Source organism: Megalobrama amblycephala, linkage group LG24 (genome assembly GCF_018812025.1).
Source record: "Megalobrama amblycephala isolate DHTTF-2021 linkage group LG24, ASM1881202v1, whole genome shotgun sequence".
Classification (NCBI taxonomy): domain Eukaryota; kingdom Metazoa; phylum Chordata; class Actinopteri; order Cypriniformes; family Xenocyprididae; genus Megalobrama; species Megalobrama amblycephala.
The window spans coordinates 17,001,336-17,016,074 of NC_063067.1; the positions used below are offsets into that span (position 1 = coordinate 17,001,336).

General features: G+C 37.5%; 1 protein-coding gene across 1 annotated transcript in view; it reads left to right on the forward strand.

The window, feature by feature from the left end:
• The window catches only part of camta1a (calmodulin binding transcription activator 1a), a 436,791-nt gene that overhangs the window by 406,257 nt on the left and 15,795 nt on the right, over positions 1 to 14,739 (forward strand). The window contains 2 exon segments of the mRNA XM_048177455.1: positions 14,280 to 14,401; positions 14,403 to 14,444. Of these exon segments, the coding sequence (XP_048033412.1) occupies positions 14,280 to 14,401; positions 14,403 to 14,444 (164 nt within the window).

Sequence of the window (14,739 nt, forward strand, 5' to 3'; positions counted from 1 at the left end):
GAGACATAATGCTAGCCTACATTTTTTTTTAAACATAGATTATTTGCGAGCTTCAAAATAGTTTATTTTCATTTAATATACCATTTTATATTAAAATAAATAATAATTAAAATATTACATATATCCCAAACACCTGACTGCTTTCTGGAAATAAGGCCAAAAACCCACAATCCACAAATGCTGATATTTGTAAGGACTTTATTTAACAAACAAACCCAAGGTGGCTTATAATAAGAGGACTTGGCAACAGTGGCAGTAGCGCTGGAGTAATGAGGGGCGGGGGGAGAGTACGAGAGTAAGTGAGCGGGCTTTACATTTCTCTCTGCTCTTGCACGTCGCTTCTACACTTTCTTCTATTGTTGATTAGACCTTTTAGGACATTCCCCTAGTATAAAAAAAGGATATTTATTTTGCCCAGTATTAGTAAATACAGTTGCAAACTGCGTGTGTGAGACACGGCCATTTGGGACATTGTGGTCAGGATGCCGATGAATGACATCTGCTTTTCCTAAAGACAAGGGGACCGTTTCCTTTGCAGGGCGACTCTCCATGGACAGTGAAATAGAAGGTTGGACATGTCTAAATGAACCTAGTGTCTGTCTGTGTGTATGCAGTCTTGTCTCTAAAGTTACTACATGTGCTTAGCCCACTTTAAACCCTTGTCATTTCCGTCTGTGGAAGACCAAGTGAACCGAGTGCTTTACTTCAGATAGAGAAATGTGACGAGAAATGCTCCTGCCTTTGCTTTTTTAGAAAAGGAAAGAATATGTTCTTAAAGATAAGCCCGTTTAGGCTCAAGTTGATTCGTTTTGACTGAATTCTGTCTCTGCTGAAGCGCTGCTTTTAACAGTTTCCTGAACTGAATGTGTCAACTTCCAAAATAGACACAAGAACATACATGATGTACGGGGCGCGAGGAGCAGACCACCTGGTTGTTCCGGTTTTGAGGCAAATGGATAGTTAACTAGATAGCTAACTATTTCATATGCTATTCTTAGTCTATGGCCTTTTCATAGTTTGAACAAATATTCACTAGTTCTCTAGCTTCATGCACTGTAATTTGGATAATCTTAAACAGGAAATGACAAAAGATCCGCTTGTTTGACACTTCACTGCACCAAAACATCACACGGCAAAAGTAGGCAAAAACAGCTCGTTTGTGAGGCGGTCTTGTTATTTAGTGGGTCTGTTAGCTGTAGTCGTGACCAGAGTGTGTGTTATATATGTGTGTAACACACACACACAGCAGTCCTGTGATGTGCGCTCTTGTTTTCAGCACCGAGGACAGCGAAGCACCAGGCACGCGCTCAAGTGAGCTCGCGAAACATTCAAAAACACGACACAAGTTTGACAAACGAGCTTTATAGTGTTAATGGTTATGGTTTGTGTCGGGGAAATAGAGAATAACAATCATTACACTCGTGTGTATTGTTTTCCAACAATGTTCTGCTCAACAACCTGTTGATAGTGATGAATGGAAATAGGGAGGATTTCTCATTGCACGCATTATGAAATCGGTGTTTAAAAAGTTTCACCCATTTTTCTTGCATAGCATGTACCACGTAACTAAAATTTAGATTTTCTTTAAAATTGTTTTCATGTTTTTTAAAGAACAATGATGCTATTCATTAAATATCAGTTAAATAGACTTTACATTGACTGCTACATTAATTTAAAAGAATTGCCTTTCTTGATAACTTTTTAACTAATCAAGCAACTAACTTAATTAAGCAACTCTGATAAATGGTAGCTACTTTAATAATGAATAATATAAAAAAAACTGCAGTATTTTCTATAGTGCTTGCATGTGTGATATCAATGCACAGGTCATATAATGTTACTTCTGAGGAAAACATTTAGGCAATAAATGTTTGAAAATGTTTTCTGACTAACAAATTTGAATAATATTTCTAATGGGTGAAAAATCAATCACCCATGTGCTTGCACAGTGTAGAAAATTGCTTTGTTATCCTGAGGCAACACGATGCAATAGAGGGTTAATGAACTCAATGACTCTACAGCTTCCATGGTTTTGTTACCTCTGAATTAATATTCCATCCCATGTTCCAACCAGGAGCTCATAAATCAGGCCGCTGTATTTTTGTAATATAAGGATTTCAGTCATTTTGTTGGCAAACATTGCAAATACAAATTTTAAAGTACTTGTGAATATTGATTAACTGAGGAATTGATATTCAGCCCATTTCTACAACACTGTCAGTTGCTTTTTTAAAGAATCTCATAGGTACTCAGTTCCCATTCATTTTGTCTGAATGGAAACTTTTATTAAATTGTACCTCATTTAGAGTAGAGCAGGAAATGTCAGAACAGTTAACCTGAGCTTCAGAGGACCTCTGGTCAGGTTATTTCATGGAAATTTGAGGTCATGACAGTCATCTTGTTAAGGAAAGGAGTCAGTTATGTCCTGTTATCAGTGTTTCTGCAGCTATCATCAAGCACTGAATACCCATTAAGATTAGCCAGCATCTTGTACAGCGCCAGACTTTCTTGACTGATTGCACTCTGCCAGATCCTGCTCAGTTTACTTCATTAGATCTGAGAAACATGTTGATTCATATAGTGATAGACATTGCCTTAGGAACTTGATGTTTGATTTACTGTGTACAATTGGACATTTTCTGGGCTCTGAATTGCTTTTAAGACTGATTTGAAGATTTTTTTTTTTTTTTTTTTTTTTTTTGAAGTGAAAAATTCCTTGCCGATGCATGAATTGATTCTGTCAGTTTCTAGCAGCGATTGGCCAAAATCCAGATCATATTTTTGCACCCCAGACCAGTGCAGAATACATTCTGCTTTAGTGGCTTCTATCTCACACAATGTGCCTCAAGGGCACAATCGTTAATTAGTGTTAAATCAGACAGCAGTTAGGGAGATTGGCGCAGCGGCCCTCAGACTGTTAGAGGAACATTGAAATTGATTGAAAATTAGATTTGTTAAGGCTTGAGTTAAGGATTTTGTCTTTTTTAAACAGTGATAAGCCAGTTTAGTCACTGAAAATAAAAGATACTATATGAGGAAATGACAGAAGATATTTTGATACCAAATAATGCTGCTGATGAAAGCATTTCCATTGTTAGTTTTATCACTGAAATATATTTGACATTGTACACTGTAGTCAGCATTGTTGCCTGGTTGTTTCGTACGCTTTGTCTGAATGATGACAGGGAGAGCTGAGCAAAATAGCTGACTCACATGAACAGGAAAGTCATTAATAATAGTATGAATGAGTCTTTTGTGAGATTTTTGTGGACTGGTTCATATAAAAGTTTGTAAAGACTATTCACAATACAGCTAGTCTGAATAATGATGCATTAGTCTGACAGTATTGCCAAGTGCGATAAAGGGTTTTGGATAAACCGTGTCACACAATGGCACATGAAGTAGGAGATATAACCAGGGCATGTCTTGGAGGATGGGTAAAGCAGTTACTTTAGATGGGTGCCTGCTTCTGATTTAATTTGATTTGCTGCTGGTTTGTATGGATATTAAATTGGAGGGCTCCATTCAACCAGAAGGAGACCGCAGTAAAGTTGTTTCAAAATCCATGCAGTGATTTGGGAAGCTGGTGAAAGAATATATGCTACAGAACTTTTGTGCCACGTGCATACAGAATGTTATGCATTAGTCTATAAAAATATATATTAATACTTTACAAGAAGTTCTACATGTTCATATTTGTTAATGCATTAATTAGATAGAAATTAACACATATACAGCAAGTTTAAATCTTAAATTATTGTTAACTTTTAGTTCAGGTTAATGCATTAACTAATCCTAATGTATAATTTTCTAACATAATATGTATTAGTATATGTAAAGAGTAGTATTAATCGAAATTAATGAATGCTGTAAAAGTACTTAATCATTAAAAGTAATTATCATTACTTTTACAGCATTTATTCATCTTGATTAAAGATCTTGATCTTTACGTATACTAATACTTTATGTTAAAATTGTATATATTAGGAATAGTTAAAGCAGGGTTAAGGCTGTGTATTGGTGAGGATTTTTCAGTGACTCTGTCTGCACTTAATATGGTTACACCAGTAGATGGCGGCAAGTGGCTTTATGTGCGAGTCATCGAATCATTCATTCGAAAACATCGAAACATGTGACTGTCTTTGAGTGAATCATTTAAACATTCACTCAACCGATTTGTTTTGGACAAAGTAATATCATGCCTAAAATTTAAATTGAACTTTTGTATAAAATCAATATTATACCTAATGTTTGGTTCCTCACAAATAAAGAAAGAACACTGTCGTGTTTCCACTGCTCTATGCTTGTGATAGACAGTAGTGTAAAGTGTGTTTGACTAGCACAATGCCGTGTCATGAGTCAGGCATTAAAAGGAATCATCCCTTTATCCATTTCCTTCAGGACTGGAGCATTTCCAGAAGGGTCACGCACATGTTAACCCATTCAATCACTGCTAACCTTGACGGCAAAGCAACATGTATGTAACAGTCGGCTGCTGACATTTCCTACTAGAGCTTGAGCTTTCTTACACAGCAGGTCAGCTGGAGCTGAAGGTTCAGATCTCAAAATCAGAGCAGAAGAGCTCAACCCATGTTTAAACACTCAATACTTGTTGTAACACCTGGGAAAAGAAGTGTTTTGTTTGTTTGTTTGTGTGCAGTGATAGCATTGTACTCTCTGCAGCACCGGCTGTCAGACCTTGCTTCCATGTTTTTGAAGTCTAGACTGAAACGGGCTTGAGCATTCCTGTGTTGGGACAGGGCGCTTGCAGAGGCCTCAGTGCTAGGAAATTGTGCTGCTGCCTGTAGTAATATTCCACTAACAGACATGGATGGAAATACAGAACGGTGTATATTCGATTTAAATAGAACTTTATAGGTATAAATAGTTGTTTCAGATAATAATATTATATTTCATTATGCTAAGAATGCGTACTTCTTACTACAAAATGGCAAAGTATGAATATGTCCTTGTGGTAGAAACATCTAGTCACATATTACTGTGTTTTCAGTTTAACTTACCACAATCAGTGTTGACATCTTGACCTACTACAATGTCCACCAAGGCTGGTATGGTTAATATACTGCATCTCTTTGATTAGACTCTTCTCAGTCCTCTTGAAGGTAGAGTTGTTGAAATTTTTTGTCAGAATTATGACTTTTATGTCATATTTTGACTGTTTATGTCAATTCCTTTTTATCCCATAATTATAACTCATAATTTCAACTTTTTTATCTCATGATTATGACTTTTTATGTCATACTTTGTTTTTTCCATTTTAATTGTATAAACATCTGGGCACAAGATTTTTGTAATATTGTGAGTGTGACACGTTAGTATGATTGTTCAGAATTTTGATTAAAATACACACCTGAGAGAAAAGACTGACCCACCTTTAGGCATTATTGAATAGAAAACTTAATCTTTTTAAAGGTGCCCTCGAATGAAAAATTGAATTTATCTTGGCATAGTCAAATAATAAGAGTTCAGTACATGGAAATGACATACAGTGAGTCTCAAACTCCATTGTTTCCTCCTTCTTATATAAATCTCATTTGTTTAAAAGACCTCCGAAGAACAGGCGAATCTCAACATAACACCGGCTGTTAGGTAACAGTTGGCGTGTACGCCCCAATATTTGCATATGCCAGCCCATGTTCCCAACATTATGAAAGGCATTAGACAAGGGCAGCCAGTATTAACGTCTGGATCTGTGCACAGGTGAATCAACAGACTAGGTAAGCAAGCAAGAACAATAACAAAAAATGGCAGATGGAGCAATAATAACCGACATGATCCATGATAACATGATATTTTTAGTGATATTTGTAAACTGTCTTTCTAAATGTTTCGTTAGCATGTTGCTAATGTACTGTTAAATGTGGTTAAAGTTACCATCGTTTCTTACTGTATTCACGGAGACAAGAGCCGTCGCTATTTTCATTTTTAAACACTTGCAGTCTGTATAATTCATAAACACAACTTCATTCTTTATAAATCTTCCAGCAGTTAGCATTAGCCGTTAGCCATGGAGCAAGCCTCAAACTTCAGAATCAATGTAAACAATATAACAGTATACAATACTCACATAATCCGACGCATGCATGCCGCATGCATGACGAACACTTTGTAAATATCCATTTGAGGGTTATATTAGCTGTGTAAACTTTGTTTTTGCACTGTTCAAGGCAAGCGCGAGCTCCGTGGGCGTGGAGCAGGAGAATTAAAGGGCCAGTAGCCCTGAATCGGCTCATTTACATAACCAGCCATTATTCAAAACTATCTCCTTACCTTAGCTCGATTTACAAAGGTAAGCTTGTAATAATGTTTTCTAGTAAGAGCGGTACTGGTAGGTTTCCACAGGAAATTCGGAGCACCGTTCGTCTTTGCGTCATTAGCGTGTCTGTAAACAGAAAGGAAGCAGTCCCAGCTAGTAGCTATATCATGTGAGGATGCTGTTTGTTGCGGATCATTTATAGCCTTTTCTCACAGCAGCTGAAATAATTAAACGTATAATTTTGATGGCGGATTGTATCCAGAAAGATCCAAATGAAGTACTGTGACAACTGGAGATTAACTGTATCAAAAGCAAAAACTTCGACTGTGGATTGGCTACAGAATAATGCTAACACACACTAAATACACATAGTCACGCAATGCTGATGTTGTTATCATAAACAAATTGAGAACAAAGTATAACAGTAATTATAATTGCACGGTTTGGCATGATCCGAGCTAAGCGATCGTTAGATTTAATCACCATTGTCACCATTGTAGGCCTAATGCTTTTTTCCTCAGATGGTCAGAACAAAAGTGGCAGAAATGTTACTTACTTGTTCAGATGACATTTTCCAGTGAAAATTCTTATTTTGTCATACTTCCAAGAAGTAGAATCTGTGTTTCCGAATTACAGTATCCACCGGTGCGGTGACTGATATTCGACCGCACGGAGCGCGAGCACCTAACAATAATAATTCCGCATATAACTGCAATTGCAGGTTTCAAACAGAGATGGCGACAAAGAAGCAATACTTCTGGACTGCAGCTTTAAGTGACAAAATTACTCTTTAGTAGTCCTTGAACTTGTGTTCACCTGTTGCATTCGTCTGCAGTAAACATTTAGTATTTTTGTTCATTGTCTTTCTAATAGTATTTCACTAATTCAGTCTTTCTTTCATTCTGACTACAGTTATTATATTAGCACTGCATTTAACATTGTAAATACTTGCATTATTGGCTGGTTATGTATGCTTGAGATGGAGCAGTATTAGAGATAATGATGCATTACCCTAGTTCATATAGTTCATTCACACATGAATTGAGTGGTATGTCCTCTGATCTACTGCTGTTTCATGCTCTCATTCTGCTGTATGCAAGATGAGAGGGTGAATGCAGATGGTGGTCTCAGCTGGGAGAGCCTCTGCCAACGGCACTCCCCCTCTCCTCCACTAAATACCAGCCTACGTCAACCAGCGGAGCTTAACTCAGGAAGGGGGTTCTCCAGAATACCATCATTCTGGAGAGCTGGGGTATTATTCACCACCTGATGGCCAAGCATGGGATTTTGTGATTTTGTTTGGAAACTACTGCTTGAAATGTTTATCAATGTATAATGAATACTGTACGTATATATTTTAGGAAAATTTGTTTTTTATAATAAAAAAGTGTAGCATACAGGCAGTATTCAGTGTACGTGTAGATTGTGCAGTACACAGTTTTATATGTACTGTATAGTCAGTACGAAAGCATTATGTATAATCTCATTTAAGTGGGCACTGTAAACATTAACAACACCGAAAGATGGTAACAGGCACACCCACATAGCACTTATATCCCCTTGCTTAGAATTATATATTAATGCAGTACATTATTGCAGTGGTTTATTTCAACAAATGAGTGCAGTCCTGGTGTTTGCTCCCATTACTACACACACAGCATTATAAGACAGGGAAGAGCGAGGTAGATCGAGTGAGAATCCACTAGCCTATTTTGGCGAAAGGCAGAGCATTAATATCTCTGTGATAAATCCAGGTGTGTGTGTGTGTTGTGTTTGTTTGTGTATATGTGACTGTATAGACAATCCTCACAGATACAGAAGCAGTTCCTAAGCTGAAAATAAACACACACTCAGAGTCTTCAGCTCCTGACTCATCAAGTCTCCCACAGGAATAAATAGTGAATAGACCCTTAATGAAGTTCTCCTCTCATTGAGCTGTCTATCAGCTCCCTTTCTTTCTCTCTCAGCCATTACTCCCCAGGACCTCTCAGCTCACATACACAACGTATGTCTGACGTCCATGAATGTGACTCAGTGCCTGTGAGTTATTCTAAGAGCAGCGATGAAAAGAGGAGGAGAGAAAGTTGTGGTTGAAGGTTGCATTAAGGCAGAGGCAGATGTTGAAAAGCTTAAACAAGAGCTGGAGGCAGTGTTGGAGGCAGTTTAGGTCAGCTCACACAAGAAGGCAGTCTCTGGAGAGAAAGACTTGGTGACATTGTCTTAGGCCTGTTTTACACATACTGTGAGTGGCACATACTCATTTTGGTGCCCATCTGAACAGTTTACGGTATTCACAGCAGTGGGACTCATTTTCAGCCCTGGAGTTTCATGCCTTAAACCGGCCCACTTTAATTCAAGACTGACTATATTAAAATAATGTAATTAAAACCTCAGTATATAAGTCTGCAACAGTACACTGTTCTCTACAGCCTTGTAATTAATTGTATTTTTCAAAAATATCTTCAAATACCCCCCCCCAAAAAAAAATTATAGTACAAAAAAATGCTAAAATTTTATATAGAGTCATTTTTATTGTTATGATTTTATAATGTGAACCACTGATTCATTCTCCAGCCATCTAGTGGCTGTAGTTAAAAAATTCATGTTATTTTAATTTTTTTTAAAGTGTTTGCTTTCCAGTAGATGGAAGCAATCATCCACTAATAGTGATAGACATTTTTCATGTCTATCACTATAAATTAAATTAAGAAATGTAGATCTTTTTTTTAAAGTGGATTTAACATAAAATTTTGCTGTTTTATATGAATGTATATACTTAAATTATTACAAATTGAGGCAAATAAATAAATCCTCCAAAACTGCACAACTTCACAGTAAAATATTAAAGTGAGCTATTTTACGTTTGTTTATAAAAATTTCCATTATGTTACAAAATCACATTTTACTGTCTGGTTATGTAAGCTAGTTGTACAGAAAAATGAATATTGTTGCCCAACGTGTAATAGCATAGCAAGCAACATAACATAAGTGATAGGCCCTATTTATTATTTGCCTACTATTATTACGATATATGTAATAGCTGCATGCATGCCTTTATCTTTTGCATGTTTCCCCTCTTCCTTTGTATTTATTTAAGTTACCTAAATCGGCCTCCGGTGGCTTAGACCTTTTGTCTTACCATAATTTAGTGTTGATTTAGAACTTGTCCCGCTGTCCCTACAGACGTCACTTCATCCCTTCTTCTCGTATACTTTTGTGTGAGTTGTCTTCTCCGGGCGCACACACCGTGTCCCTCCCGACCAGGTTAATTTGCTCACAGAATGACATGATATCATTGACGTTATGTGCAAATGAGCAGTAAAAACCCGATCGTGCATTCGGTTTATTTTTTTGTTTGTTTGTTTTTTTTCTTGCGCGGGTGCCCCCTGCCGCCCCCAGCAAGATGCCGCACTGGGCCGTTGCCCATGTCGTCCATGCCTAAATTCGTCACTGACTGGTTTTAAGGAAAAAGTTAGGCTACTCAACTTAGTACTTTTGGCCACGCCGACAGTTTCTAGAGCATCCATATTTCAACCCAGTGCCATGACAACACCGGCCCTCACGGCCAAATAAACAGACCGGCCCACCGGGATTTCTCCAGGCGCTCCCAATTAGCCAGTCCGGGCCTGATTCACAGTATCTCATACATGATGCAGAAAGTAATGTTTTGACATTATTTTGGCCATGTTGCACATGCTGAACCCAGCAGAAACCTTGAAAGTGTGCAGAAAACCTATGAACACTGTGTTTTGAAATATAGGCTTTTTTGAAGTAGCATACTGTACTTTTAGCATTCTGTTCAGTAAATCTGGCTGAATCCAGATGGTTTAAGCAATTTATTGCCATTCTTTTGGGTTTTAGTGCAGTTCTGTGTAGTTTAGGTAACTAATTTATCTTCAGTCCCGTTCCTGACAATTTAGTAATAATTTTTCAGAGGGCTGCAAGATTAATTGTGGTCACTTTTTCTGCTTCTCTTGATTAATTAAGTGTATAATGTTGGAGATATTTGTGATACTGATAATGAAAACACAGACATACATGTATATTAAAGATTAGCGATCTCCATTGCAATATTCTGCTCAAATGAAAGTGTAATACAGCCAGTCTGCGTTCCTTCACGAGACGTTTAATGCTATTTGCGGCCACTAAATCTGCGAACAAGCCTTCTCAGTGACAGGCTATAACCTGTTAGCATTCCACTGTACTGCTCGTGGTACACATACCATTCAAAAGAGACCTTAGGAATGCTAAATGGATAATAAATCCAAACATGAATCATATGAGTTATGTGCAATTGTGGTTGCTGATTAAATACATTTATGCCACCTATGTGCTACAATATCTAATAAAAAAGGTCTTTTTTGTTGCTTTAATAGAAAAATATTAATTAATAAAATATTATTGGGATTTATATTAGGAATTTAGGAATATATATTAAAGTGAGTTAATATATATGATAAATATATTAAATCGGGAAGGTACATGAAGTTTAAATATTAAACATCCGTTGACGATCCGTTGTCCATTATCAAAGAAAATAGTGTGTGTTGATAGTTCAGCAACAAAAAAGGGAAATGATAACATATTCTTCAACTTTAAAAAAATAAAAATATGGCTTTGTGATGAAACCTGAGGTTTGGAGTTTTAGCTCAATTTACTTAATTTAATATCTGCTCTCAGTGCCTATAGGCTGTCACTTTTGTAGTTTATGGAGAAATAGGAAGGTGTTGCACATGTCACTGTGTTGCTTCAGCACTGATTGGTGGTCCCTTCCCTTTCTCCGCCCCCTTGCATGTGGCCCCTCCCCCTACCCCCCTCTCCCTCTGCAGTGTACGTGTGTGGCATTTTGAGCAGACACGCGGCAGCAGGTGGAGATGACATCATCTGCACTGCAGCAGACTGCAGCACTGTGTCTGAACAAAGACATGTCAATGCTGCTGCTAACTGGTGCTGCCACACGGCCTCTCTTTCTATCTCTCTTGGCATCTTTAGTCCCTAGGTAGCTTATTTTCCTTCCATCTCTCTCTTTCTCTCTCTCCGTGGCATGGTATCTGAATGAAGATTTAACACTGACTGCAGGCAGACTGAAGCCCACTGCTTCAATAAGTCATAGTTTAAATGAAAAATAATCATGCACGTCCTCTCATCCAGCAGGGTTTATTAATGGTGGTTGTTAAGGCTTTGAGGCTGGGTTAAGAAATTTTGAACAAATCCCTAAACTTTGGAAAATATCCTGCAGAATTTATGTCATGAACATGAATTAAACCTTTTCTAAGTAGCTGTAAGACTTTTACCTGACAGACAAGGTAGCCACCCAGTAATACCCTTGCAACCATTCAGGGGTGCGTTTCCCAAAAGCATCGTTAGCCAACTAACATCGCAAGTTCCGTCATTAGGGTTAGGGTTAGGGTTAAGGTTAGGGTTAACATAGTTCAATGATTTGGTGTTTCCCGAAACCATAGTTCAAACGAACATTTGCAAACTTGTGTGGTTGGAACGACAGCTCTCAAGCTGTGGTTAGAAGCATAGTTTCTTGTTTTTAGGACATGTGGACTTAATAAATCATTATCTTGAGCAAAATAAGCAAGCTGACATTAAGTACAATGGATATCTTTTATTTCGAATTTATACTATCATTTACATATTTTATATCATTTACGTATTTTAGTTTGTCAAGTGTGCATGTGCACACGTGTTCTCGTACATAAGAATGAGCCTATGATTGACTCTGAAATAAAGCAAATTAACTGACAAAAATGGGAATTAGTCCTCAGATGCCATGTCCATAATTTATAGCAAAAAGTCTAGCATTAATTCGAACTCAAATGGATTCATTTAGAGAAGTTATTACTCCACCACCTGCGTCACATCATTCACCAACATGGCTGAACAACAGGTTTGCGACAATACTGTTTGGTGACTAGCTAGTTGATTTGTTCAACGATGCATCGTACTATTGTAGTGAAGCAGCGAGTTACGTCATTGTATCGGAAACGCTCCCCAGAACAAGTTAATAACTGCATAGCAACATGTTAAGAACAACTCTAAACACTTTGGCAGAACACCATATAGAATTTATTTTGGCGAGTTTTGCATAGGCTCTTTTGACTTGGACCAGTCAGCAGTACCCCAGCAACTGCACTTTCTACAAAGCAACATACTAAAAATCATTTAAGGTTGGAATACACTACTTGACTTTTGCTTTGATTTTTGCTCTGATTTGCAGTCTAGACAAGTCAACAATAGTTGACGAAAGTCGCCTAGTGTATGTTAGGCACAGACTACGATTTTTTAGCTTCAGACTATGGTTCCATTTAATCAAACCATGTTTGATATTTTGAGCCGATTTTAGAACAAATATCATAACGTATGAAGCATCGCTACTGAAACCAAAGCTGTCCTTCATCTACTAGTGTTGCAATAAAATACAATGCAAATACAATAACAATACAAAAGTAAATGAACACAATTAACCTCAAGATTTGACTCATCAACACAGATAAAACAACTGTCTATGCAACACGCATCTAACTCCCACAACATTTCTTATTTTTTTTTAAGTATAAGTTTTTCATCTAATATTTATGTTTTATTTGATTTCAGGTTTTTCCAATTACTTAAAGGTCCCATGACATGCTTTACTTATTGCTTTTATATAGGCCTAAGTGGTCCCTAGTACTGTATCTGAAGTCTCTTTCCCGAAATTCAGCCTTGGTGCAGAATTTCAGCCACTATGAGCCAGTCCCACTATGAGCTTTCCTCGGGACGTGCCGTTTCTGGGTCTGTAGCTTTAAATGCTACATATGCCATATTTTTAATAGTTTTAGTTAACAAAAACACCACTGGTAGGAACAGAGCCAGTCAGTGTTGTTGACTCTGGACCATGTGTTGCTTCATTATAATACTTCATGACCTATCACTGTAAATGACTGGTGTCCTTTCAGCTGCCAGATTCTTACTGAATTGTCAAACAGTGTGAATTTATGTACATGACCACTGAACGACACTCTTGACATTTTCGCCTGGCAACCAAACACTATCTGTTTGCTTTGTGGTGTTCATGGCCCTTTGGATTAATATTTTTGTTTAGTCGGAAGACTTAGGGCGATACAGATCTTTTTTTTTTTTTTACTTTCTTGCGCTTTTGCGTCTGTCAATGTGCCTCTTCATTCATCAACATACTGACACTGGAGCAAACCACAGCCCAGCATGCCTCTGTCGCTTGGTTACCGTGCAGCTGCAGGTTGCCACAGAAACAGGCTTATCAGTGAGAGGCACATACTGTTCTCAGTACTGATGCTGGAGTTCACCTGTGCTGGTCCCAGTTCTCATCTTTTACATCTGCACAGTGAGCATATCTGACAGATTACATGGCTATGTTTAGTGTTAAAAGTCCAGTCAGGAAAAGCAGCTTGATATTTCTTCCATTGCAAGCAATTCTGTCTGGATTAGGGTTACAGAGTAACTTTGTAAGCATTTAGCACCCTAGCAACAATTCAGAACACCTTAACAACCATATAGCAATGCCCTGGGCACCCTTGCATTGTGGAAGTGAGTTTTGCACTGGCAGAAAATAAAAATCTGGTCATGAAGTACAAACTCCAAACAAATCTGTGTATGTTCACTGCTGTGTTTTTGAAGCTGAATGTGTTGATGTGCCTCATTAATGATTCCATTAATTTATAATAATGACTGCAATTACGGAAATGGTGATTGATAACATCAGACTCTGTGTCTTGATTGGAAAGCATAAGGGTAATGACTCAGTTTTAATTAAACATCCAATATAGAATTTTGCTTGGGGATGTGTGCTAGACCTGAGAATTTATTTCAGACCTGAGTGAGATAGAGTGTACTTTACAGCAACCATTTTCATTGCCAAAGTGTGAATTGTACAATCACTAATCTAGTTCATTTACATCTTTTACTTGATTGAACTAAAGTTGGAACCCATGTGATTGAGTTCCACTGTGGTTAAACTGATATGATTTTTTCTCTGCAGATAACCAGTTCAGAATGTCCATCCTGGAGCGGCTGGAACAGATGGAGCGCAGGATGGCTGAGATGGCCGGTCAGCAGCAGCAGGGCAGTGGAGGAACAGTGGGGACTGGAGGAGGAGGAGGAGGAGGAGGAGGGGGGGAACGGAGGCACTAATAGCCAGTCTCAGGTACAGCAGCACTTCAGTAATTGTTATGTGAGAGATTGGAATGTATTTTAAAACAGCGACAAGTTTGTTGAGCCATATTGTAATGTCTTTCTAATGTCCTTTTAGCTATTATATATATATATATATATATATATATATATATATATATATATATATATATATATACATACTACATATTATTACAGTACAGTGGTTGTTATGTTATTTCATGTTTCCCAGTTCTGTTTATTACTGCTATGATTCAGCTCATAAAAAACATAGTCATTTAGAACCTAAAAGTAATTTTCATTTACAA